The sequence below is a fragment of the Electrona antarctica genome (assembly GCF_951216825.1).
Source record: "Electrona antarctica genome assembly, chromosome: 22".
In the NCBI taxonomy this organism is placed as follows: domain Eukaryota; kingdom Metazoa; phylum Chordata; class Actinopteri; order Myctophiformes; family Myctophidae; genus Electrona; species Electrona antarctica.
In genome coordinates this window covers 1,584,592-1,611,604 of record NC_136805.1, presented here as the reverse complement: position 1 = coordinate 1,611,604, position 27,013 = coordinate 1,584,592, and the positions used below count along the sequence as shown (strand labels likewise).

The window sequence follows — 27,013 nt, the reverse complement described above, 5'->3', positions numbered from 1 at the left end:
CACACACACACACACACTGTTCGGTTATTTGGCGATGTTGTGCCTGGCTCCGACCAGCCCATGCAATAGGCAGAGTAACAGTGACTAACACGCACAGGGTGAACTAAATGCTCCAATAATAGCTTATATTTGATGAACTCAAACGTGCATTTTATAGGGTTTTTATTAATTCATGTTAATCATAAACACTTACAATCATACATTCACACGTTCTGTTCACACTTCCCCCAACACAAGATGATCTCAGTATCGCGGAACTCTGTCCTATTGGTCTGTAGTTCTATCCTGCTCTGTCGGTAGGAATTCTTGCTATCATTTCACACTCTAAACTCTCCCAGATCATGGTAAAGCTTAGCTTGTCCTTGTTGACTTTCAGACTTAGTTCAGTGATAAGTGTATCACTAATTATGTGGTTTTAAATCTACGTTATCATTCAGTCAATTTCCATTAATTGCCATTAATCAATCGGAAGAAAAGAAACACAAATAACACTTGGTTACAATCTAAACATCATATTACATCGATTATGAATAATGCACAATTATATAGCATATAATACATACCGCTGGTGTCTGCCTGCTTCATGTGTCACGTTGGATGGTATTTTGTGAATCTGGTCTATCATTGCTTTTGTCAGTATATTAAAGCAAGCTCTATGACTGATGTCACACCTCCATGCTAACACTTACAGCCAATCAGAAGCCACAGGACCATCCTTCCTGCCCTCTCTCTGAGAGGACAGTTTGGAGATCTGACTTTAGGTTAGATTAAACTGTCAGACTATTATAGGTATTATTATTTAGGCTTTTTACCCATCCGATATATGATAGGTTATTTAGAACACATTACACAATTGAAAGGAATTAAAGATAGTTACTTCATCCCATTGCATGTGCCCAGCCTAGTGAGCTCAAGTCTCTCCTCTGAGAAGGTGTCATAAATGGCCTGTCTCACAACAGGAAGGTCGTAAACCCCCGAATCCACCGGTCTGTCTGTAGAATGGAATGTGGGGACCTGAAGCTCTCCCACTTTAGAGAGCTGCATATATCTCCAATCAATCTGACCCAATATATAATTTCTCATTATGAGTACAAATCTCGCACACCCATAAATAACAAGACACACACACACACACACACACACACACACACACACACACACACACACACACACACACACACACACACACACACACACACACACACACACACACACACACACACACACACACACACACACACACACACACACACACACACACACACACACACACACACACACACACACACACACACACACAGGTATAGAGTAGACATCCAAACACGAATAGTTGACTCCCTCACCGAAGTATATCCCAGAGGAGAAGGTGAGGTTGCAGGACTGAGTGTCGAAGGGGAACTTATAGATGTGCATCCTACAGCTGCTGACGACCACCTCGTCGTTGGTGACATAAACCACCCCATCATGGCCGATGTGGACGTACGGGTTTAGAGCAGCCTTGTCCTTCTCTAACCTGCACACGCACGCACGCACACACACACGCACACACACACACACGCACGCACACACACGCACACACGCACACACACACGCGCACACTCACGGCACGCACGCAGATACAAACAAACGAACGTGTGAGACAATAGAGCACCGAAGTCTGACGTCAATATCGGACCTCGGTAGAGGGCGCAATTAAATCCACGGGTTCATGTACTTTTTATTTGCATTGTAATCCCCATAGGGGGGTTTTAGATCGCCTCATATAAGAACTGTGTTTGAAAAATAAACAAATCATCCATGAGAGAAAACACTAATGTTACTGCTGCTGCATTTTTACATTTTCGCAGTCAGTCACTCATATACAGTATGAGTGACTGACTGTCGCAAACGATACAGAGACACCTCCCTGACAATAACGCAGAGACAGCTTGTTTATTTTTGGACCACAACGCTTATATGAAACGATTTTTAAGATGACCCCATGTTATTCTCCATAGGGAAATTACTTCCGTGAACCAGGGGAATCGAGGGGACGAGCGAGTGACGTCAGGACTTCGGCGCTCTATAACAACTGATTCAGATTATGGTGCGGTGCGCAGCATGCATGGATGTTCCAACTTCCCACCTCTCGTCGATGCTGACGTCAGGCTTCCACAGCCACTCGCTGGGCACAGAAACTAATCGAATTCCACAGAACTCGGAGGGATCCCAGGATATGTGCTCGTTTTTCCACAACTGCAGTATAGAACACAGAAATGACAAGCAATGCAGTTCAATTTTTAAATAGGTGTGCGCATTTTGTGAAACGTGTCAAGTACTATAGACGAATAGTTTAACAGTTTATATGATGACATCACAGAGCTGCAGTACTGTATATGATGACATCACAGAGCTGTAGTACATCCTCTGTGTGTATGACGACATCACATCAGTGGAGACAAAGCTGTAGGATTTTTGTGTAACCTATCATTATCCCCGTCAGGCCGGACAGGCTAATCTCGGGCACCGCAGAACCGATCAGCATGAAACCTGGAAACCCCCCCCCCCCCCCCCCCTCTCTCTGTAATTGGCCGCCGACCCCCATCTGAAAATATGTTGTTCCAGGGAACCAAGATTGGAGTTAAAATAACACTCTATAACAATATATATTCAAATTTTTGAGCCATATTTTCATGATTTAAAAAAAATAGCAGACCTACAAGTTAAGTGCCGCGCTATGAACTTGTAGATCTGCTATTTTTCAACAGCTAAAGTATAACAATGCTTACCAAAAGGGGTTCCCGCCCAAAATGGGTTAAAAGTAGCCCAGACCACATAGACTGCATAAATTAACATACTTTTCAGATGGTCAACATTTCTTTTTTTTAGCGGTCTCATACATTTTTTTATAATATATTTTGAGATCTAGAATATATGAACGTTTCACTTTGACTTTTGTGGAAGAAAATAAACTTTTCCCACTATATTCTTTTTTTGAGATGCACCTGTATAGAGCGTCGCAGTCCCGCCTCCTACCCTGGACCAGGAAATGAAACCCAATGCATTTTCCTCATAGACATTTCTTAAAGTATTTATTTAAAGACGGTTACGCCGCGGACAAAGCCAACTCGAGTCGTGACAACTCATGACAACACAAACAATATTTTGGACCAAACAAATAATTAGAAAGAAGAAAAAAACGGCAGGTTACAACACTTTGTTGTTTTTCTTCTTTGTAATTATTTGTTTGGTCCAAAATATTGTTTGTGTTGTCATGAGTTGTCACGACTCGAGTTGGCTTTGTCCACGGCGTAACCGTCTTTAAATAAATACTTTAAGAAATGTCTATGAGGAAAATGCATTGGGTTTCATTTCCTGGTCCAGGGTAGGAGGCGGGACTGCGACGCTCTATATGGCAACTATATTAAGTCTAATACATTTTCATTGACTTAGTTGCTAGTATCGCTACTCATGAGGAAGAGTATGAAGATGGGAAAACTCATGGAAGAGACAGGAGTGTAGTGGAGTTGACAATATCAGCAAAGTCAAGGTAAAGCCATTTTCAGTTCATTTACAACACCTCAGCCTCCCGCACGGGCCAGACCAACGTATGAGTGAGTAAGAATGTCAACCACAGAGTTTCAAAGTAGTCGGTAGTCTGTTACGCCGCTCGATCCCCCCCACAGGTGATGTCAACGCCACAAGTTCAACACTAATGGAAGTGCTAGCTGATAAGCAAGAAGCTTAGGGTATATATATATATATATATATATATATGAATAGAGTTTTTTTTGCAATTCGTTTGAGGTCAAATGACATAATTACTGGACTAATGGCCTGCATCACCTTTCTGCCACTCGGCATATAAAGGTTTGCATTTTTGAGAAAACAGCCCCATCGACAAGCTTAGTTCATAGATTTCATGTAAAGGAGAGAAAAAAAAATGCATAAAGTATAGTCATTTAAAATAAAAAGTCCTATTCCAGGACATCTGGAAAGCCAGAGCCGCTATTCCAAAGCCCCCTCAGGTACATTTATAAACTATTTTCAGCAATGAGAATACTTTTTTTGGTGGGTAGATCTTGTTGAGCTGGTCATTTTGAAAGTAGCTCTCAATTAAAACACGTGTGGGCACCCCTGGTCTACGACTAAGTGGTTAACTGAAGGTTTTAAGATGGGATTTACTCAACCTCGAATATTCAAATGTTACAGCTTGAACCCACATTTAGTAAATTGTCTCACATTAAACATGGGGAAAGGAGGACACAATGATACGTTTAAAAACTTTTAATTGAAGTCGATACATGATTATTGCTGAACATCGTGATCAAGTGATGATGAAGATGTTGCCGGCCGCTCATCATGAAGTGCCTCCATCTCGTCCGCCTCCGCAGCCTCCGCCTGCTCGGCCGCATCCATCTCGACCGCCTCTGCTTTGGCAGCCTCCATCGTGGCAGCCTCCGCCTCGACCGCGGCAGCCTCGACCTCGGCAGCCTCCGCCATAGTCTTGTTGGTCCCAGCACTCATGTCATCAACCATGGTCGTGTTGGTCCCAGCACTCATGTCATAAACCATGGTCGTGTTGGTCCCAGCACTCATATCAGCATGCATCATGTCCTCATTGTCATCCATGTCAACCATATAACCCACAGGATGTCTGAATGGAATCGTGTAGAATCCTGTTGGCACAAGACATGGAGTTCAGTTAATACAGCTAATGACTTTTTTTTTTATAAAAAAGGGGAATAGACAAATTAAGTTAGAGCCATCCAATATTTGCCCCCTTCGAGGGCACCGGTCCAGGAGATAATGTCCCATTCATTTTTCCATAGACATTTCAAAAAGTATTTAAAAACCTTTAAGCCTCAGACACAACAACTCAGCTGGTTTATCTTGACTTCAAAGGGCACAACACTGGTTTGTTTTAATTTCCAATTACTTATTCGACAAGCTTTTCCAAAACCCAACACTTAGCAAAAGAATCACCTGCACATAATTTCTTGACAGAAAGAAGCTGATAAGATGTCTACGGTGGATTTGCAGTTTGGAACATTCAAGCTTTGCCTACAGCTGCAATGTTGGTGAGGTTAACGTTGTTTAACACAAGCAGATGGGAAATGCAATTTGGATCAATGGGATGTCAATTGAGGGTATTGAAACTCTAGATTCATCCCATTATTTAAACAAAAAAAAGTGTTGCAATGCGGCTACTGCACAAGCAACAGGGTTCAAATCTGGGGTACAAGAGGAAAGTGCATAGCGTAGCAGCTTTAAGGCTCTGTTAATTTAGTGTGTAGTGTAGCACAGAGGTGCAAAAACTACCAAGGACCCCAAAATGTACAAATAGACCAATAAACCGAAATAAACATATGGGTCCATTTGGAACCCCCTCAAAGAACCATCAGGGTACCTGGAGTGAGAAAATATGCACCATATCAGCACCCTGAGGCCTCAGTCACACATATCAAACACCGATCAAACGTTTGGTCTGGTCTTTTTAAGCCACCACAATGCTTTTCCAATGGGAGTCCCATGTTTTGACCAGCATTGACAAGCATTGTGGTGGCCTAAAAAAAACAAAAAAAAGACCAAACATGTGTTTGATATGTGTGAATGAGGCCTGACTCTGACCAGAATGGAACAGAGACTCTATAATTGGCAACTTTGGCCAGACATGTGAAGTAAGAGAAGCAATTTAATCATGGCTGCTTTGCCCATTCTTAGAATTAAAGCTTAGGACAACTTAGTTTTTTCAACCAAGGTTCTTATTTGAGGTTGTTAGTAGCCACAATTTGCAACTCTAGATTTTTTTATAATGGGATGAATCTAGAGTGGCAATACCCTCCACTCCCCACTCAGCCAATTTGGTTTGCGATCTGCTTGTCTTAAACAACGTTAACCTCACCAACATTGCAGCTGTAGTCCAAGCTTGAATTATCCTCTTTCAATCTGCCGAGCTTGTTTTTCATAAAAATCCACCGTAGACATGTTATGAGCTACTTTCTGTCAAGAAATTCTGTGCAGGTGATTATTTTTCTATGTGCTGGAGTTTGGAAGCACTCGTCGTATGTCACTGAACGGCCCTGCGGTCGAATTTGAACATAATGCAGGAGGCAGCAGCACGGCCCGTTAACAAAAACGAGTGCTTCCAAACTGCAACACCTGCATAGGATGTCTTAACAGAAAGTAGCTCATAACATCTCTACGGTGGATTTTTAGGAAAAACAAGCTGGGCAGATTGAAAGAGAACCAAATTGGATGAGTGGGGAGTCAATGGAGGGTATTGCAACTCTAGATTCATCCAATCATAAAAAAAATCTAGCGTTGCAAATTGCGGCTAGGTTGTTAGTAAAGAGCGTATATTTATTTTAATTTGCTGCTTTATTTTGTTTTAGCGATTTTAGCCTTTTGACAGGGGGGCAGGGGCAATCGAACATGGGGCTAAATATGTATATTTATTTACAAAATGTTTGCAATTTATTTTTTAAATATTTACTATAGTCCTACTAGACCCCAGAAAATTACACCTGGCCACAAAAGATCACATGATCTATTGAATGTCACATTTAGTAGATCCCATGATCTTATGTGGCCAGATATAATTTCCTGGGGTCTAGTAGGACTATAGTAAATAATACTGAAATCGCTGTAAAACTTTGTAAAAAATAAACATGCATTTAGCCCCATGTTTGAATGCCTCCACCACAAAAACAGCTAAAATTGCTAAAATGAAAGAAGGCAGCACATGGAAAAAAAAATAACACTCATCTTTTACTTTCTAAAACAATTTAGTATTAAAATGCACATTGGAAACAAACCAATTTAAAGCTCTTTACCTGGAGCAAGAAGACCGAGAAGACCAGCAAGAACAAAAGGGCCTAACATGGCTGCCACTGTCTGAGGAAGAAGTGAGTGTCTGACTGGCCCTCAGCAGAGGTTCTGAGGAAGAAGTGAGTGTCTGACTGGCCCTCAGCAGAGGTTCTGAGGAAGAAGTGAGTGTCTGACTGGCCCTCAGCAGAGGTTTTGAAGAAGTGAGTGTCTGACTGGCCCTCAGCAGAGGTTCTGAGGAAGAAGTGAGTGTCTGACTGGCCCTCAGCAGAGGTTCTGAGGAAGAAGTGAGTGTCTGACTGGCCCTCAGCAGAGGTTTTGAAGAAGTGAGTGTCTGACTGGCCCTCAGCAGAGGTTTTGAAGAAGTGAGTGTCTGACTGGCCGTCAGCAGAGGTTTTGAGGCTTGCTGCTGGTCCCACACAGCTGTTCATGATCAGCACTAATGAGTGGAAGAGTTGCTCACCTCACATGACTGTCTGTCATTGGATGGGAAAGTTTGGACACCCTGTGTCAGACTTCTGATTGGTCCCTGACTGACTAACCAGCAGGCTCTTTCTGACTTATCCCGCCCTGGTTCCGCCTATATGAGTACTTTTACTTTTAGTACTTTAAGTACATTTTGATACCGATACTTTTGTACTTTTACTCAAGTACATTTTAAATTCCGTACTTTTACTTGTAACGGAGTAGTTCTATTTTTAGTAGTTTAGTAGTTCTAATTTGTCCAGATTTTCATGTGTATGAGGTGACAGTACTTCATTAGACACCCTGGAGTCGTTTTTATGTGCAATTATGTATTCCCTTTGTATTTAGGGTTTCTTCCTGGAGGCTGAACCCTTGACAGTCAAACGTGCCAATGAAAAAAACAGTAATATAGTGACATCACATTATCAGCCCCTCCCCTAACCCCTCCCCCTTTATCATACAACTACAGCTGTGGGTGCAGCTTCAGTTCAGGTGGATCACCACCCATCACCACCCACCACCAGGCAAACTTAATGAACTGGTGGGGTTGCCCACAAAAAACGACATTTTAACAAATACTGTACACTTTTTTGAAAAATCATGGCACTCCATCTATGTAAATCTTTTTGCACACCTATGTATACTGCCCACTTGTGGCGGCGCTACAAAAAGAGCAGTATGCAGCCAGAGACTCAGTGTGTCTTTTATAATGATGCCATGAGACTGCTGCTTAAAGTGCCACGGTGCAGCAGTGAGACATCAGACTGCTGCTTAAAGTGCCACGGTGCAGCAGTGCAAGCGGAATGTTTGTCAGCATCGGCGTACACACCTGCTCAGCTGTGCTGAAGGAACCTCATGTACAAAATGTATGTGTAGGCTGTCTGGTTCTGTCAACAGCATTATTCTTATTCTGACTAACCCTTTTGTTGAGTTCAGTCAGGTTTGTTTCTAAACTGTGGAACCATTGGCGTGTAAGCCTGTATAGTATGCATTTGTGATTTTATGTAGACAATGTCTGCCTTTTGCTTGTCTCTGTATGTTTTTTTATGTCACTATGGACCTTGTGGCTTTAATAAAGTTTGATTGATTGAAGTAAAACAATTGAGTACCGTTTCCACCACTGACTTTCTGAAGCAGAAGCCCGAGTAGCTGAACTTCAGGAGAGGACCCAGAAACGGCAGGAGAGCCAAACACAGATGGGCTGCATCACCTTTCTGCCACTCGGCATATAAAGGTTTGCATTTTGGGGGAAAGCTTAGTTCATAGATTTTGTATAAAGGAGGGAAAACAAATGCATTAAGTATATAGTGCTAACCATTTCACTAAGTATTGAGGGTCCAAGACAAGTCATACATGGGCAACTGGCAGCCCGGGGGCCACATGTGGCCCTCAGGTTAATATCTGAACATTGATATGATGATTTCAGCTAATTACTAGTATTAAAATGTTAGTATTGTTTTTGTCCAATGTATTTACCAGTAGTTTACAGTTAAACTAAATGCATTTGAAATGAAATAAAAAAATGTCAGGATTCCAATTAAAAAATAGCAAAAGATTATTCAGGATTCCAATTCAAAAATAGCAAATTTTGAGCTTGTAGATCAGCTATTTTTGTTACGACAGTAATCTATAATTTCTTCCCTTACAAGTCTCTAGGTGTAAATAGGATAGGCATAATGCCTATCCTAAATGCAAAGTGATGATCAAATTAAATTAATGAAGTCAATGTTCATTCTATGACCAAAATAAACTAAACTGATATGCAGGGAGTGGAAATATAGTGGCCCTCTCCATTGTCAAAGTTGCCCACCCCTGGTCTAAGTGGTTAACTGGACGTTTTAAGATGGGATTTACTCAACCTCGAATATTCAAATGTTACAGCTTGAACCCACATTTTAGTAAATTGTCTCACGTTAAACATGGGGAAAGAAGGAAGACACAATGATACGTTTAAAAACTTTTAATTGAAGTCGATACATGATTATTGCTGAACATCGTGATCAATAATAGGCCGCCTCCTCCGGCGCGACATCCTCCCCCGCGACATCCTCGATTCTGGCAGCCTCCGCCTCGAACGCCTCGACATCCTCGCCTATGGTCCAAGCACTCATGTCATAAACCATGGTCGTGTTGGTCCCAGCACTCATGTCATCAACCATGGTCGTGTTGGTCCCAGCACTCATGTCATCAACCATGGTCGTGTTGGTCCCAGCACTCATGTCATCAGCCATGGTCGTGTTGGTCCCAGCACTCATGTCATCAGTCATGGTCTCGTTGGTCCCAGCACTCATGTCATCAGCCATGGTCTCGTTGGTCCCAGCACTCATGTCATCAGCCATGGTCTCGTTGGTCCCAGCACTCATGTCATCAGCCATGGTCTCGTTGGTCCCAGCACTCATGTCATCAGCCATGGTCTCGTTGGTCCCAGCACTCATGTCATCAGCCATGGTCTCGTTGGTCCCAGCACTCATGTCATAAACCATGGTCTCGTTGGTCCCAGCACTCATGTCATCAAACATGGTCTCGTTGGTCCCAGCACTCATGTCAGCAAACATGGTCTTGTTGGTCCCAGCACTCATGTCAGCAAACATGGTCTTGTTGGTCCCAGCACTCATGTCAGCAAACATGGTCTTGTTGGTCCCAGCACTCATGTCAGCAAACATGGTCTCGTTGGTCCCAGCACTCATGTCATCAACCATGGTCTCGTTGGTCCCAGCACTCATGTCAGCAAACATGGTCTTGTTGGTCCCAGCACTCATGTCAGCAAACATGGTCTTGTTGGTCCCAGCACTCATGTCAGCAAACATGGTCTTGTTGGTCCCAGCACTCATGTCAGCAAACATGGTCTTGTTGGTCCCAGCACTCATGTCAGCAGCCATAGTCTTGTTGAATGGAATCGTGTAGAATCCTGTTGGCACAAGACATGGAGTTAATACAGCTAATGACTTTTTTTATAAACAGGGGAATAGACAAATTAAGTTAGAGCCATCCAATATTTGCCCTCTTCGAGGGCACCGGTCCAGGAGATAATTTCCCATTCATTTTGCCATAGACATTTCAAAAAATGTAAAAACCTTTAAGCCTCAGACACAACAACTCAGCTGGTTTATCTTGACAAACAAAGGGCACAACACTGGTTTGTTTTAATTTCCAATTACTTATTCGACAAGCTTTTCCAAAACCCAACACTTAGAAAAAGAATCACCTGCACATAATTTCTTGACAGAAAGAAGCTGATAACATGTCTACGGTGGATTTGCAGTTTGGAACATTCAAGCTTTGCCTACAGCTGCAATGTTGGTGAGGTTAACGTTGTTTAACACAAGCAGATGGGAAATGCAATTTGGATCAATGGGATGTCAATGGAGGGTATTGAAACTCTAGATTCATCCCATTATTTAAACAAAAAAACGAAGTGTTGCAATGCGGCTACTGCACAAGCAACAGCTACTTTGTCAAGAAATTCTGTGCAGGTGATTATTTTTCTAAGTGCTGGAGTTTGGAAGCACTCGTCGTATGTCACTGAACGGCCCTGCGGTCGAATTTGAACATAATGCAGGAGGCAGCAGCACGGCCCATTAACAAAAACGAGTGCTTCCAAACTGCAACACCTGCAGAGGATGTCTTGACAGAAAGTAGCTCATAACAGCTCTACGGTGGATTTTTATGAAAAACAAGCTCGGCAGATTGAAAGAGAACCAAATTGGATGAGTGGGGAGTCAATGGAGGGTATTGCAACTCTAGATTCATCCAATCATAAAAAAAATCTAGCGTTTCAAATTGCGGCTAGGTTGTTAGTAAAGAGCGTTCTAAAACAATTTAGTATTAAAATGCACATTGGAAACAAACCAATTTAAAGCTCTTTACCTGGGGCAAGAAGACCGAGAAGACCAGCAAGAACAAAAGTGCCTAACATGGCTGCCACTGTCTGAGGAAGAAGTGAGTGTCTGACTGGCCCTCAGCAGAGGTTCTGAGGAAGAAGTGAGTGTCTGACTGGTCCTCAGCAGAGGTTCTGAGGAAGAAGTGAGTGTCTGACTGGCCCTCAGCAGAGGTTTTGAAGAAGTGAGTGTCTGACTGGCCGTCAGCAGAGGTTTTGAGGCTTGCTGCTGGTCCCACACAGCTGTTCATGATCAGCACTAATGAGTGGAAGAGTTGCTCACCTCACATGACTGTCTGTCATTGGATGGGAAAGTTTGGACACCCTGTGTCAGACTTCTGATTGGTCCCTGACTGACTAACCAGCAGGCTCTTTCTGACTTATCCCGCCCTGGTTCCGCCTATATGAGTACTTTTACTTTTAGTACTTTAAGTACATTTTGATACCGATACTTTTGTACTTTTACTCAAGTACATTTTAAATTCCGTACTTTTACTTGTAACGGAGTAGTTCTATTTTTAGTAGTTTAGTAGTTCTAATTTGTCCAGATTTTCATGTGTATGAGGTGACAGTACTTCATTAGACACCCTGGAGTCGTTTTTATGTGCAATTATGTATTCCCTTTGTATTTAGGGTTTCTTCCTGGAGGCTGAACCCTTGACAGTCAAACGTGCCAATGAAAAAAACAGTAATATAGTGACATCACATTATCAGCCCCTCCCCTAACCCCTCCCCCTTTATCATACAACTACAGCTGTGGGTGCAGCTTCAGTTCAGGTGGATCACCACCCATCACCACCCACCACCAGGCAAACTTAATGAACTGGTGGGGTTGCCCACAAAAAACGACATTTTAACAAATACTGTACACTTTTTTGAAAAATCATGGCACTCCATCTATGTAAATCTTTTTGCACACCTATGTATACTGCCCACTTGTGGCGGCGCTACAAAAAGAGCAGTATGCAGCCAGAGACTCAGTGTGTCTTTTATAATGATGCCATGAGACTGCTGCTTAAAGTGCCACGGTGCAGCAGTGAGACATCAGACTGCTGCTTAAAGTGCCACGGTGCAGCAGTGCAAGCGGAATGTTTGTCAGCATCGGCGTACACACCTGCTCATCTGTGCTGAAGGAACCTCATGTACAAAATGTATGTGTAGGCTGTCTGGTTCTGTCAACAGCATTATTCTTATTCTGACTAACCCTTTTGTTGAGTTCAGTCAGGTTTGTTTCTAAACTGTGGAACCATTGGCGTGTAAGCCTGTATAGTATGCATTTGTGATTTTATGTAGACAATGTCTGCCTTTTGCTTGTCTCTGTATGTTTTTTTATGTCACTATGGACCTTGTGGCTTTAATAAAGTTTGATTGATTGAAGTAAAACAATTGAGTACCGTTTCCACCACTGACTTTCTGAAGCAGAAGCCCGAGTAGCTGAACTTCAGGAGAGGACCCAGAAACGGCAGGAGAGCCAAACACAGATGGGCTGCATCACCTTTCTGCCACTCGGCATATAAAGGTTTGCATTTTGGGGGAAAGCTTAGTTCATAGATTTTGTATAAAGGAGGGAAAACAAATGCATTAAGTATATAGTGCTAACCATTTCACTAAGTATTGAGGGTCCAAGACAAGTCATACATGGGCAACTGGCAGCCCGGGGGCCACATGTGGCCCTCAGGTTAATATCTGAACATTGATATGATGATTTCAGCTAATTACTAGTATTAAAATGTTAGTATTGTTTTTGTCCAATGTATTTACCAGTAGTTTACAGTTAAACTAAATGCATTTGAAATGAAATAAAAAAATGTCAGGATTCCAATTAAAAAAATAGCAAAAGATTATTCAGGATTCCAATTCAAAAATAGCAAATTTTGAGCTTGTAGATCAGCTATTTTTGTTACAACAGTAATCTATAATTTCTTCCCTTACAAGTCTCTAGGTGTAAATAGGATAGGCATAATGCCTATCCTAAATGCAAAGTGATGATCAAATTAAATTAATGAAGTCAATGTTCATTCTATGACCAAAATAAACTAAACTGATATGCAGGGAGTGGAAATATAGTGGCCCTCTCCATTGTCAAAGTTGCCCACCCCTGGTCTAAGTGGTTAACTGGACGTTTTAAGATGGGATTTACTCAACCTCGAATATTCAAATGTTACAGCTTGAACCCACATTTTAGTAAATTGTCTCACGTTAAACATGGGGAAAGAAGGCGGACACAATGATACGTTTAAAAACTTTTAATTGAAGTCGATACATGATTATTGCTGAACATCGTGATCAAGTGATGAAGTCAGATGTTGCCGGCCGCTCATCATGAAGTGCCTCCATCTCCTCCGCCTCCGCAGCCTCCGCCTCCGCCCCCGCCTCGACAGCCTCCCCCGCCTCGACAGCCTCCCCCTCCGACTCGGCAGCCTCCCCCGCCTCCGCCTCGACAGCCTCGGCAGCCTCCCCCGCCTCGACAGCCTCCCCCTCCGACTCGGCAGCCTCCCCCGCCTCCGACTCGGCAGCCTCCCCCGCCTCCGCCTCGACAGCCTCGGCAGCCTCCCCCGCCTCGACAGCCTCCCCCTCCGACTCGGCAGCCTCCCCCGCCTCCGACTCGGCAGCCTCCCCCGCCTCCGCCTCGACAGCCTCCGCAGCCTCCGCCATAATCGTGTTGGTCCCAGCACTCATGTCATCAGCCATGGTCTCGTTGGTCCCAGCACTCATGTCATAAGCCATGGTCTCGTTGGTCCCAGCACTCATGTCATAAACCATGGTCTCGTTGGTCCCAGCACTCATGTCATAAACCATGGTCGTGTTGGTCCCAGCACTCATGTCATCAGCCATGGTCTCGTTGGTCCCAGCACTCATGTCATCAGCCATGGTCTCGTTGGTCCCAGCACTCATGTCATCAGCCATGGTCTCGTTGGTCCCAGCACTCATGTCATCAGCCATGGTCTCGTTGGTCCCAGCACTCATGTCATCAGCCATGGTCTCGTTGGTCCCAGCACTCATGTCATCAGCCATGGTCTCGTTGGTCCCAGCACTCATGTCATAAACCATGGTCGTGTTGGTCCCAGCACTCATGTCATCAAACATGGTCTTGTTGGTCCCAGCACTCATGTCAGCAAACATGGTCTTGTTGGTCCCAGCACTCATGTCAGCAAACATGGTCTTGTTGGTCCCAGCACTCATGTCAGCAAACATGGTCTTGTTGGTCCCAGCACTCATGTCAGCAAACATGGTCTCGTTGGTCCCAGCACTCATGTCATCAACCATGGTCTCGTTGGTCCCAGCACTCATGTCAGCAAACATGGTCTTGTTGGTCCCAGCACTCATGTCAGCAAACATGGTCTTGTTGGTCCCAGCACTCATGTCAGCAAACATGGTCTTGTTGGTCCCAGCACTCATGTCAGCAGCCATAGTCTTGTTGAATGGAATCGTGTAGAATCCTGTTGGCACAAGACATGGAGTTAATACAGCTAATGACTTTTTTTATAAACAGGGGAATAGACAAATTAAGTTAGAGCCATCCAATATTTGCCCTCTTCGAGGGCACCGGTCCAGGAGATAATTTCCCATTCATTTTGCCATAGACATTTCAAAAAATGTAAAAACCTTTAAGCCTCAGACACAACAACTCAGCTGGTTTATCTTGACAAACAAAGGGCACAACACTGGTTTGTTTTAATTTCCAATTACTTATTCGACAAGCTTTTCCAAAACCCAACACTTAGAAAAAGAATCACCTGCACATAATTTCTTGACAGAAAGAAGCTGATAACATGTCTACGGTGGATTTGCAGTTTGGAACATTCAAGCTTTGCCTACAGCTGCAATGTTGGTGAGGTTAACGTTGTTTAACACAAGCAGATGGGAAATGCAATTTGGATCAATGGGATGTCAATGGAGGGTATTGAAACTCTAGATTCATCCCATTATTTAAACAAAAAAAACGAAGTGTTGCAATGCGGCTACTGCACAAGCAACAGCTACTTTGTCAAGAAATTCTGTGCAGGTGATTATTTTTCTAAGTGCTGGAGTTTGGAAGCACTCGTCGTATGTCACTGAACGGCCCTGCGGTCGAATTTGAACATAATGCAGGAGGCAGCAGCACGGCCCATTAACAAAAACGAGTGCTTCCAAACTGCAACACCTGCAGAGGATGTCTTGACAGAAAGTAGCTCATAACAGCTCTACGGTGGATTTTTATGAAAAACAAGCTCGGCAGATTGAAAGAGAACCAAATTGGATGAGTGGGGAGTCAATGGAGGGTATTGCAACTCTAGATTCATCCAATCATAAAAAAATCTAGCGTTTCAAATTGCGGCTAGGTTGTTAGTAAAGAGCGTTCTAAAACAATTTAGTATTAAAATGCACATTGGAAACAAACCAATTTAAAGCTCTTTACCTGGGGCAAGAAGACCGAGAAGACCAGCAAGAACAAAAGTGCCTAACATGGCTGCCACTGTCTGAGGAAGAAGTGAGTGTCTGACTGGCCCTCAGCAGAGGTTCTGAGGAAGAAGTGAGTGTCTGACTGGCCCTCAGCAGAGGTTCTGAGGAAGAAGTGAGTGTCTGACTGGTCCTCAGCAGAGGTTCTGAGGAAGAAGTGAGTGTCTGACTGGCCCTCAGCAGAGGTTTTGAAGAAGTGAGTGTCTGACTGGCCGTCAGCAGAGGTTTTGAGGCTTGCTGCTGGTCCCACACAGCTGTTCATGATCAGCACTAATGAGTGGAAGAGTTGCTCACCTCACATGACTGTCTGTCATTGGATGGGAAAGTTTGGACACCCTGTGTCAGACTTCTGATTGGTCCCTGACTGACTAACCAGCAGGCTCTTTCTGACTTATCCCGCCCTGGTTCCGCCTATATGAGTACTTTTACTTTTAGTACTTTAAGTACATTTTGATACCGATACTTTTGTACTTTTACTCAAGTACATTTTAAATTCCGTACTTTTACTTGTAACGGAGTAGTTCTATTTTTAGTAGTTTAGTAGTTCTAATTTGTCCAGATTTTCATGTGTATGAGGTGACAGTACTTCATTAGACACCCTGGAGTCGTTTTTATGTGCAATTATGTATTCCCTTTGTATTTAGGGTTTCTTCCTGGAGGCTGAACCCTTGACAGTCAAACGTGCCAATGAAAAAAACAGTAATATAGTGACATCACATTATCAGCCCCTCCCCTAACCCCTCCCCCTTTATCATACAACTACAGCTGTGGGTGCAGCTTCAGTTCAGGTGGATCACCACCCATCACCACCCACCACCAGGCAAACTTAATGAACTGGTGGGGTTGCCCACAAAAAACGACATTTTAACAAATACTGTACACTTTTTTGAAAAATCATGGCACTCCATCTATGTAAATCTTTTTGCACACCTATGTATACTGCCCACTTGTGGCGGCGCTACAAAAAGAGCAGTATGCAGCCAGAGACTCAGTGTGTCTTTTATAATGATGCCATGAGACTGCTGCTTAAAGTGCCACGGTGCAGCAGTGAGACATCAGACTGCTGCTTAAAGTGCCACGGTGCAGCAGTGCAAGCGGAATGTTTGTCAGCATCGGCGTACACACCTGCTCAGCTGTGCTGAAGGAACCTCATGTACAAAATGTATGTGTAGGCTGTCTGGTTCTGTCAACAGCATTATTCTTATTCTGACTAACCCTTTTGTTGAGTTCAGTCAGGTTTGTTTCTAAACTGTGGAACCATTGGCGTGTAAGCCTGTATAGTATGCATTTGTGATTTTATGTAGACAATGTCTGCCTTTTGCTTGTCTCTGTATGTTTTTTTATGTCACTATGGACCTTGTGGCTTTAATAAAGTTTGATTGATTGAAGTAAAACAATTGAGTACCGTTTCCACCACTGACTTTCTGAAGCAGAAGCCCGAGTAGCTGAACTTCAGGAGAGGACCCAGAAACGGCAGGAGAGCCAAACACAGATGGGCTGCATCACCTTTCTGCCACTCGGCATATAAAGGTTTGCATTTTGGGGGAAAGCTTAGTTCATAGATTTTGTATAAAGGAGGGAAAACAAATGCATTAAGTATATAGTGCTAACCATTTCACTAAGTATTGAGGGTCCAAGACAAGTCATACATGGGCAACTGGCAGCCCGGGGGCCACATGTGGCCCTCAGGTTAATATCTGAACATTGATATGATGATTTCAGCTAATTACTAGTATTAAAATGTTAGTATTGTTTTTGTCCAATGTATTTACCAGTAGTTTACAGTTAAACTAAATGCATTTGAAATGAAATAAAAAAATGTCAGGATTCCAATTAAAAAAATAGCAAAAGATTATTCAGGATTCCAATTCAAAAATAGCAAATTTTGAGCTTGTAGATCAGCTATTTTTGTTACGACAGTAATCTATAATTTCTTCCCTTACAAGTCTCTAGGTGTAAATAGGATAGGCATAATGCCTATCCTAAATGCAAAGTGATGATCAAATTAAATTAATGAAGTCAATGTTCATTCTATGACCAAAATAAACTAAACTGATATGCAGGGAGTGGAAATATAGTGGCCCTCTCCATTGTCAAAGTTGCCCACCCCTGGTCTAAGTGGTTAACTGGACGTTTTAAGATGGGATTTACTCAACCTCGAATATTCAAATGTTACAGCTTGAACCCACATTTTAGTAAATTGTCTCACGTTAAACATGGGGAAAGAAGGCGGACACAATGATACGTTTAAAAACTTTTAATTGAAGTCGATACATGATTATTGCTGAACATCGTGATCAAGTGATGAAGTCAGATGTTGCCGGCCGCTCATCATGAAGTGCCTCCATCTCCTCCGCCTCCTCCGCCTCCGCCTCCGCCTCCGCCCCCGCCTCGACAGCCTCGGCAGCCTCCCCCGCCTCGACAGCCTCCCCCTCGGCAGCCTCCCCCGCCTCCGCCTCGACAGCCTCCCCCGCCTCGACAGCCTCCCCCTCCGACTCGGCAGCCTCCCCCGCCTCCGCCTCGACAGCCTCGGCAGCCTCCCCCGCCTCGACAGCCTCCCCCTCCGCATCGACAGCCTCGGCAGCCTCCCCCGCCTCCGCCTCGACAGCCTCCGCCATAATCGTGTTGGTCCCAGCACTCATGTCATCAGCCATGGTCTCGTTGGTCCCAGCACTCATGTCATAAGCCATGGTCTCGTTGGTCCCAGCACTCATGTCATAAACCATGGTCTCGTTGGTCCCAGCACTCATGTCATAAACCATGGTCGTGTTGGTCCCAGCACTCATGTCATCAGCCATGGTCTCGTTGGTCCCAGCACTCATGTCATCAGCCATGGTCTCGTTGGTCCCAGCACTCATGTCATCAGCCATGGTCTCGTTGGTCCCAGCACTCATGTCATCAGCCATGGTCTCGTTGGTCCCAGCACTCATGTCATCAGCCATGGTCTCGTTGGTCCCAGCACTCATGTCATCAGCCATGGTCTCGTTGGTCCCAGCACTCATGTCATAAACCATGGTCGTGTTGGTCCCAGCACTCATGTCATCAAACATGGTCTTGTTGGTCCCAGCACTCATGTCAGCAAACATGGTCTTGTTGGTCCCAGCACTCATGTCAGCAAACATGGTCTTGTTGGTCCCAGCACTCATGTCAGCAAACATGGTCTTGTTGGTCCCAGCACTCATGTCAGCAAACATGGTCTTGTTGGTCCCAGCACTCATGTCAGCAAACATGGTCTCGTTGGTCCCAGCACTCATGTCATCAACCATGGTCTCGTTGGTCCCAGCACTCATGTCAGCAAACATGGTCTTGTTGGTCCCAGCACTCATGTCAGCAAACATGGTCTTGTTGGTCCCAGCACTCATGTCAGCAAACATGGTCTTGTTGGTCCCAGCACTCATGTCAGCAAACATGGTCTTGTTGGTCCCAGCACTCATGTCAGCAGCCATAGTCTTGTTGAATGGAATCGTGTAGAATCCTGTTGGCACAAGACATGGAGTTAATACAGCTAATGACTTTTTTTATAAACAGGGGAATAGACAAATTAAGTTAGAGCCATCCAATATTTGCCCTCTTCGAGGGCACCGGTCCAGGAGATAATTTCCCATTCATTTTGCCATAGACATTTCAAAAAATGTAAAAACCTTTAAGCCTCAGACACAACAACTCAGCTGGTTTATCTTGACAAACAAAGGGCACAACACTGGTTTGTTTTAATTTCCAATTACTTATTCGACAAGCTTTTCCAAAACCCAACACTTAGAAAAAGAATCACCTGCACATAATTTCTTGACAGAAAGAAGCTGATAACATGTCTACGGTGGATTTGCAGTTTGGAACATTCAAGCTTTGCCTACAGCTGCAATGTTGGTGAGGTTAACGTTGTTTAACACAAGCAGATGGGAAATGCAATTTGGATCAATGGGATGTCAATGGAGGGTATTGAAACTCTAGATTCATCCCATTATTTAAACAAAAAAACGAAGTGTTGCAATGCGGCTACTGCACAAGCAACAGCTACTTTGTCAAGAAATTCTGTGCAGGTGATTATTTTTCTAAGTGCTGGAGTTTGGAAGCACTCGTCGTATGTCACTGAACGGCCCTGCGGTCGAATTTGAACATAATGCAGGAGGCAGCAGCACGGCCCATTAACAAAAACGAGTGCTTCCAAACTGCAACACCTGCAGAGGATGTCTTGACAGAAAGTAGCTCATAACAGCTCTACGGTGGATTTTTATGAAAAACAAGCTCGGCAGATTGAAAGAGAACCAAATTGGATGAGTGGGGAGTCAATGGAGGGTATTGCAACTCTAGATTCATCCAATCATAAAAAAAATCTAGCGTTTCAAATTGCGGCTAGGTTGTTAGTAAAGAGCGTTCTAAAACAATTTAGTATTAAAATGCACATTGGAAACAAACCAATTTAAAGCTCTTTACCTGGGGCAAGAAGACCGAGAAGACCAGCAAGAACAAAAGTGCCTAACATGGCTGCCACTGTCTGAGGAAGAAGTGAGTGTCTGACTGGCCCTCAGCAGAGGTTCTGAGGAAGAAGTGAGTGTCTGACTGGTCCTCAGCAGAGGTTCTGAGGAAGAAGTGAGTGTCTGACTGGCCCTCAGCAGAGGTTTTGAAGAAGTGAGTGTCTGACTGGCCGTCAGCAGAGGTTTTGAGGCTTGCTGCTGGTCCCACACAGCTGTTCATGATCAGCACTAATGAGTGGAAGAGTTGCTCACCTCACATGACTGTCTGTCATTGGATGGGAAAGTTTGGACACCCTGTGTCAGACTTCTGATTGGTCCCTGACTGACTAACCAGCAGGCTCTTTCTGACTTATCCCGCCCTGGTTCCGCCTATATGAGTACTTTTACTTTTAGTACTTTAAGTACATTTTGATACCGATACTTTTGTACTTTTACTCAAGTACATTTTAAATTCCGTACTTTTACTTGTAACGGAGTAGTTCTATTTTTAGTAGTTTAGTAGTTCTAATTTGTCCAGATTTTCATGTGTATGAGGTGACAGTACTTCATTAGACACCCTGGAGTCGTTTTTATGTGCAACTAGAAAAAGTGCCCTTCTGGGCACAGGTCTCCACCAGGAGGATAGGAGTGTGTGTGTGATGTTTGGCAAAATGTTTAGGAGCAATATAAACGTGTGTGTGACGCGGCTTGGCCTGTTGTAGCGCCACCATGAGGCTGATTTGAAAACTGTCAAGTGGCATTTCTTCCAAAGCCTAGTGGGAATATGCATGGACAGTTTCACCACATTCGGACGCTGCGTTGAGTAGTTGTGGCGATTTGTACAAAACGGGTACAAAGCGGGCTACTCCTGAAAGGTTTAGAAGCCAATCGTAGCCAATGAGGGTGGATTATGAGAAATCAAACAAACCCGTGTTGATCACATGACTATGAAGAGCATGTGTACCGATTTGCGTGAAATTTGGATAAAATCTGAAGGAGTAATCTTAGAAAATGTGTTTTACATAGGTCGGCCTCCTGGTGGCGCTATAAAGAGCAGATGTGAAAAATTCCAGGCAAAGGTTTTTCCTTGGCCTCTAGGGAGTTGGCATACAAAGTTATCCACAGATCCGTGCAGTTAGAGGTAAAAACACTTTTCGGCCAGTTATAGCGCCACCATGAGGCTGAGTTGAAAATGTTCATGTGGCATTTCTTCCTCGGCCTAGTGGGAATGTGCGTGCACAATTTCACGGAAATCACACAATGTGTTCATGATTTGCAGCATTTTTTAGAAACTGCGAACTTTGGAAGCCAATCTTAGCCAATCAGGATGGAGTCTGGGAAATCTGAAAGACCCGTTTCGTTGAATAGCTCTAGAGAGACTGTGTACCAATTTGCGTGATGTTTGGACAAAATCTGTAGGTGTACTGTCCAAAAACTTGTTTTGCACAAAGCGGCCTCCTGGTGGCGCTATAACAGGCCGTTCTGGAAATTTTGGGGCAGAGGTTCATCGTTGGCATCCAGGGAGTGTGTGTGCAAAATGTTGCATCGACCGGGTTAACGGTGCCGGAGATTAGCTGTTCACAGACGGAAGGACGGACGGACGGACGGACGGACACACACACACACACACACACACGGACGGACGGACGGAGTGCAAAACATACTCTCTCCCCATGCCTTCGGCCTGGTGGAGACAATGATGTATTCCCTTTGTATTTAGGGTTTCTTCCTGGAGGCTGAACCCTTGACAGTCAAACGTGCCAATGAAAAAAACAGTAATATAGTGACATCACATTATCAGCCCCTCCCCTAACCCCTCCCCCTTTATCATACAACTACAGCTGTGGGTGCAGCTTCAGTTCAGGTGGATCACCACCCATCACCACCCACCACCAGGCAAACTTAATGAACTGGTGGGGTTGCCCACAAAAAACGACATTTTAACAAATACTGTACACTTTTTTGAAAAATCATGGCACTCCATCTATTTAAATCTTTTTGCACACCTATGTATACTGCCCACTTGTGGCGGCGCTACAAAAAGAGCAGTATGCAGCCAGAGACTCAGTGTGTCTTTTATAATGATGCCATGAGACTGCTGCTTAAAGTGCCACGGTGCAGCAGTGAGACATCCGACTGCTGCTTAAAGTGCCACGGTGCAGCAGTGCAAGCGGAATGTTTGTCAGCATCGGCGTACACACCTGCTCAGCTGTGCTGAAGGAACCTCATGTACAAAATGTATGTGTAGGCTGTCTGGTTCCGTCAACAGCATTATTGTTATTCTGACTAACCCTTTTGTTGAGTTGTCAGGTTTGTTTCTAAACTGTGGAACCATTGGCGTGTAAGCCTGTATAGTGTGATTTTATGTAGACAATGTCTGCCTTTTGCTTGTCTCTGTATTTGTATGGTTTTTTTTATGTCACTATGGACCTTGTGGCTTTAATAAAGTTTGATTGATTGAAGTAAAACAATTGAGTACCGTTTCCACCACTGACTTTCTGAAGCAGAAGCCTGAGTAGCTGAACTTCAGGAGAGGACCCAGAAACGGCAGGAGAGCCAAACACAGATGGGCTGCATCACCTTTCTGCCACTCGGCATATAAAGGTTTGCATTTTGGGGGAAAGCTTAGTTCATAAAAGGAGGGAAAACAAATGCATTAAGTATATAGTGCTAACCATTTCACTAAGTATTGAGGGTCCAAGACAAGTCATACATGGGCAACTGGCAGCCCGGGGGCCACATGTGGCCCTCAGGTTAATATCCGAACATTGATATGATGATTTCAGCTAATTACTAGTATTCAAATGTTAGTATTGTTTTTGTCCAATGTATTTACCAGTAGTTCATAAAGTTAAACTAAATGCTGAAATGAAATAAAAAATGTCAGGATTCCAATTCAAAAATAGCAAAAGATTATTCAGGATTCCAATTAAAAAAATAGCAAAAGATTATTCAGGATTCCAATTCAAAAATAGCACATTTTGAGCTTGTAGATCAGCTATTTTTGCTACGACAGTAATCTATAATTTCTTCCCTGACAAGTCTCTAGGTGTAAATAGGATAGGCATAATGCCTATCCTAAATGCAAAGTTATGATGATCAAATTAAATTAATGAAGTCAATGTTCATTCTATGACCAAAATAAACTAAACTGATATGCAGGGAGTGGAAATATAGTGGCCCTCTCCATTGTCAAAGTTGCCCACCCCTGGTCTAAGTGGTTAAATGGACGTTTTAAGATGGGATTTACTCAACCTCGAATATTCAAATGTTACAGCTTGAACCCACATTTTAGTAAATTGTCTCACGTTAAACATGGGGAAAGAAGGAGGACACAATGATAAGTTTAAAAACTTTTAATTGAAGTCAATAGACATGATTATTGCCGAACATCCTGATCAAGTGATGAAGTCAAATGTTGCCGGCCGCTCATCATGATTTCAGTCACTTCTCAAGGTCTTCCGCCGTCTCTGTCTCCTTCTGGGCCTCCTCTGCCTCCTTCCAGGCCTCCTTCCTGGCCTCCTGCGCGATCTTCAGCCAGGCCTCCTTCACACCCGCCTTCAAGGGGGACTTATTAAAGGCCTCCGCCCAGGCCTTCATCCAGGCCTCCGCCCAGGCCTCCTTCCATGCCGCCGCCTTCTCAGCCTTCTCCGCCGCCGCCTCAGCCGCCTTCACAGCCTTGTCCCAGGACTCCTTCCATGTCTTATTCCAGGGCTTATCCCAGACTGCCATCCAGGCCTCCTTCCAGGACTTATTCCATGCCTCATTCCAGGGCTTAGCCCAGACCGCATTCCAGGCCTCCTTCCAGGCCACCGCCGCCTTCTCGGCCGGCTCCGCCTCGACAGCCTCCGCCCCGGCAGCCTCAGTCGTGTTGGTCCCAGCACTCATGTCAGCAAACATGGTCTTGTTGGTCCCAGCACTCATGTCAGCAAACATGGTCTTGTTGGTCCCAGCACTCATGTCAGCAAACATGGTCTTGTTGGTCCCAGCACTCATGTCAGCAAACATGGTCGTGTTGGTCCCAGCACTCATGTCATCAACCATGGTCGTGTTGGTCCCAGCACTCATGTCAGCAGCCATAGTCTTGTTGAATGGAATCGTGTAGAATCCTGTTGGCACAAGACATGGAGTTAATACAGCTAATGACTTTATTTATAAACAGGGGAATAGACAAATTAAGTTAGAGCCATCCAATATTTGCCCTCTTCGAGGGCACCGGTCCAGGAGATAATTTCCCATTCATTTTGCCGTAGACATTTCAAAAAATGTAAAAACCTTTAAGCCTCAGACACAACAACTCAGCTGGTTTATCTTGACAAACAAAGGGCACAACACTGGTTTGTTTTAATTTCCAATTACTTATTCGACAAGCTTTTCCAAAACCCAACACTTAGAAAAAGAATCACCTGCACATAATTTCTTGACAGAAAGAAGCTGATAACATGTCTACGGTGGATTTGCAGTTTGGAACATTCAAGCTTTGCCTACAGCTGCAATGTTGGTGAGGTTAACGTTGTTTAACACAAGCAGATGGGAAATGCAATTTGGATCAATGGGATGTCAATGGAGGGTATTGAAACTCTAGATTCATCCCATTATTTAAACAAAAAAACGAAGTGTTGCAATGCGGCTACTGCACAAGCAACAGCTACTTTGTCAAGAAATTCTGTGCAGGTGATTATTTTTCTAAGTGCTGGAGTTTGGAAGCACTCGTCGTATGTCACTGAACGGCCCTGCGGTCGAATTTGAACATAATGCAGGAGGCAGCAGCACGGCCCATTAACAAAAACGAGTGCTTCCAAACTGCAACACCTGCAGAGGATGTCTTGACAGAAAGTAGCTCATAACAGCTCTACGGTGGATTTTTATGAAAAACAAGCTCGGCAGATTGAAAGAGAACCAAATTGGATGAGTGGGGAGTCAATGGAGGGTATTGCAACTCTAGATTCATCCAATCATAAAAAAAATCTAGCGTTTCAAATTGCGGCTAGGTTGTTAGTAAAGAGCGTTCTAAAACAATTTAGTATTAAAATGCACATTGGAAACAAACCAATTTAAAGCTCTTTACCTGGGGCAAGAAGACCGAGAAGACCAGCAAGAACAAAAGTGCCTAACATGGCTGCCACTGTCTGAGGAAGAAGTGAGTGTCTGACTGGCCCTCAGCAGAGGTTCTGAGGAAGAAGTGAGTGTCTGACTGGTCCTCAGCAGAGGTTCTGAGGAAGAAGTGAGTGTCTGACTGGCCCTCAGCAGAGGTTTTGAAGAAGTGAGTGTCTGACTGGCCGTCAGCAGAGGTTTTGAGGCTTGCTGCTGGTCCCACACAGCTGTTCATGATCAGCACTAATGAGTGGAAGAGTTGCTCACCTCACATGACTGTCTGTCATTGGATGGGAAAGTTTGGACACCCTGTGTCAGACTTCTGATTGGTCCCTGACTGACTAACCAGCAGGCTCTTTCTGACTTATCCCGCCCTGGTTCCGCCTATATGAGTACTTTTACTTTTAGTACTTTAAGTACATTTTGATACCGATACTTTTGTACTTTTACTCAAGTACATTTTAAATTCCGTACTTTTACTTGTAACGGAGTAGTTCTATTTTTAGTAGTTTAGTAGTTCTAATTTGTCCAGATTTTCATGTGTATGAGGTGACAGTACTTCATTAGACACCCTGGAGTCGTTTTTATGTGCAACTAGAAAAAGTGCCCTTCTGGGCACAGGTCTCCACCAGGAGGATAGGAGTGTGTGTGTGATGTTTGGCAAAATGTTTAGGAGCAATATAAACGTGTGTGTGACGCGGCTTGGCCTGTTGTAGCGCCACCATGAGGCTGATTTGAAAACTGTCAAGTGGCATTTCTTCCAAAGCCTAGTGGGAATATGCATGGACAGTTTCACCACATTCGGACGCTGCGTTGAGTAGTTGTGGCGATTTGTACAAAACGGGTACAAAGCGGGCTACTCCTGAAAGGTTTAGAAGCCAATCGTAGCCAATGAGGGTGGATTATGAGAAATCAAACAAACCCGTGTTGATCACATGACTATGAAGAGCATGTGTACCGATTTGCGTGAAATTTGGATAAAATCTGAAGGAGTAATCTTAGAAAATGTGTTTTACATAGGTCGGCCTCCTGGTGGCGCTATAAAGAGCAGATGTGAAAAATTCCAGGCAAAGGTTTTTCCTTGGCCTCTAGGGAGTTGGCATACAAAGTTATCCACAGATCCGTGCAGTTAGAGGTAAAAACACTTTTCGGCCAGTTATAGCGCCACCATGAGGCTGAGTTGAAAATGTTCATGTGGCATTTCTTCCTCGGCCTAGTGGGAATGTGCGTGCACAATTTCACGGAAATCACACAATGTGTTCATGATTTGCAGCATTTTTTAGAAACTGCGAACTTTGGAAGCCAATCTTAGCCAATCAGGATGGAGTCTGGGAAATCTGAAAGACCCGTTTCGTTGAATAGCTCTAGAGAGACTGTGTACCAATTTGCGTGATGTTTGGACAAAATCTGTAGGTGTACTGTCCAAAAACTTGTTTTGCACAAAGCGGCCTCCTGGTGGCGCTATAACAGGCCGTTCTGGAAATTTTGGGGCAGAGGTTCATCGTTGGCATCCAGGGAGTGTGTGTGCAAAATGTTGCATCGACCGGGTTAACGGTGCCGGAGATTAGCTGTTCACAGACGGAAGGACGGACGGACGGACGGACGGACACACACACACACACACACACACGGACGGACGGACGGAGTGCAAAACATACTCTCTCCCCATGCCTTCGGCCTGGTGGAGACAATGATGTATTCCCTTTGTATTTAGGGTTTCTTCCTGGAGGCTGAACCCTTGACAGTCAAACGTGCCAATGAAAAAAACAGTAATATAGTGACATCACATTATCAGCCCCTCCCCTAACCCCTCCCCCTTTATCATACAACTACAGCTGTGGGTGCAGCTTCAGTTCAGGTGGATCACCACCCATCA

The 27,013-nt window shown here is 44.1% G+C and overlaps 5 protein-coding genes across 5 annotated transcripts; all 5 read right to left on the bottom strand.

Annotated features, from left to right (window-relative positions):
- Nucleotides 1–4,251: 4,251 nt before the first annotated feature.
- On the bottom strand, nt 4,252–7,202 carry LOC306915398 (uncharacterized protein). Its single transcript, XM_079492727.1, has 2 exons — nt 6,816–7,202; nt 4,252–4,658 (listed from the first exon to the last, which is right to left on the bottom strand). The coding sequence occupies exons 1-2, from the start codon at nt 6,862–6,864 to the stop codon at nt 4,288–4,290; spliced, it is 420 nt and encodes a 139-aa protein (XP_079348853.1). The 5' UTR covers nt 6,865–7,202; the 3' UTR covers nt 4,252–4,287.
- A 2,015-nt stretch (nt 7,203–9,217) lies between these two features.
- LOC306915227 (uncharacterized protein) lies at nt 9,218–11,386 on the bottom strand. Its single transcript, XM_079492508.1, has 2 exons — nt 11,140–11,386; nt 9,218–10,180 (listed from the first exon to the last, which is right to left on the bottom strand). The coding sequence occupies exons 1-2, from the start codon at nt 11,186–11,188 to the stop codon at nt 9,273–9,275; spliced, it is 957 nt and encodes a 318-aa protein (XP_079348634.1). The 5' UTR covers nt 11,189–11,386; the 3' UTR covers nt 9,218–9,272.
- A 2,049-nt stretch (nt 11,387–13,435) lies between these two features.
- Nucleotides 13,436–15,848, bottom strand: LOC306916003 (uncharacterized protein; the record flags this gene model as incomplete). Its single annotated transcript, XM_079493711.1, has 2 exons — nt 15,549–15,848; nt 13,436–14,589 (listed from the first exon to the last, which is right to left on the bottom strand). The coding sequence occupies exons 1-2, from the start codon at nt 15,595–15,597 to the stop codon at nt 13,436–13,438; spliced, it is 1,203 nt and encodes a 400-aa protein (XP_079349837.1). The 5' UTR covers nt 15,598–15,848.
- Nucleotides 15,849–17,886: 2,038 nt separating this feature from the next.
- Nucleotides 17,887–20,271, bottom strand: LOC306916002 (uncharacterized protein; the record flags this gene model as incomplete). The annotated part of the gene is made up of 2 exons (XM_079493710.1): nt 20,024–20,271; nt 17,887–19,064 (listed from the first exon to the last, which is right to left on the bottom strand). Exons 1-2 carry the CDS (start codon nt 20,070–20,072, stop codon nt 17,887–17,889), a joined length of 1,227 nt encoding a protein of 408 aa, XP_079349836.1. The 5' UTR covers nt 20,073–20,271.
- Nucleotides 20,272–23,384: 3,113 nt separating this feature from the next.
- LOC306915344 (uncharacterized protein) lies at nt 23,385–25,349 on the bottom strand. The gene is made up of 2 exons (XM_079492651.1): nt 25,112–25,349; nt 23,385–24,152 (listed from the first exon to the last, which is right to left on the bottom strand). Exons 1-2 carry the CDS (start codon nt 25,158–25,160, stop codon nt 23,488–23,490), a joined length of 714 nt encoding a protein of 237 aa, XP_079348777.1. The 5' UTR covers nt 25,161–25,349; the 3' UTR covers nt 23,385–23,487.
- Nucleotides 25,350–27,013: the final 1,664 nt, after the last annotated feature.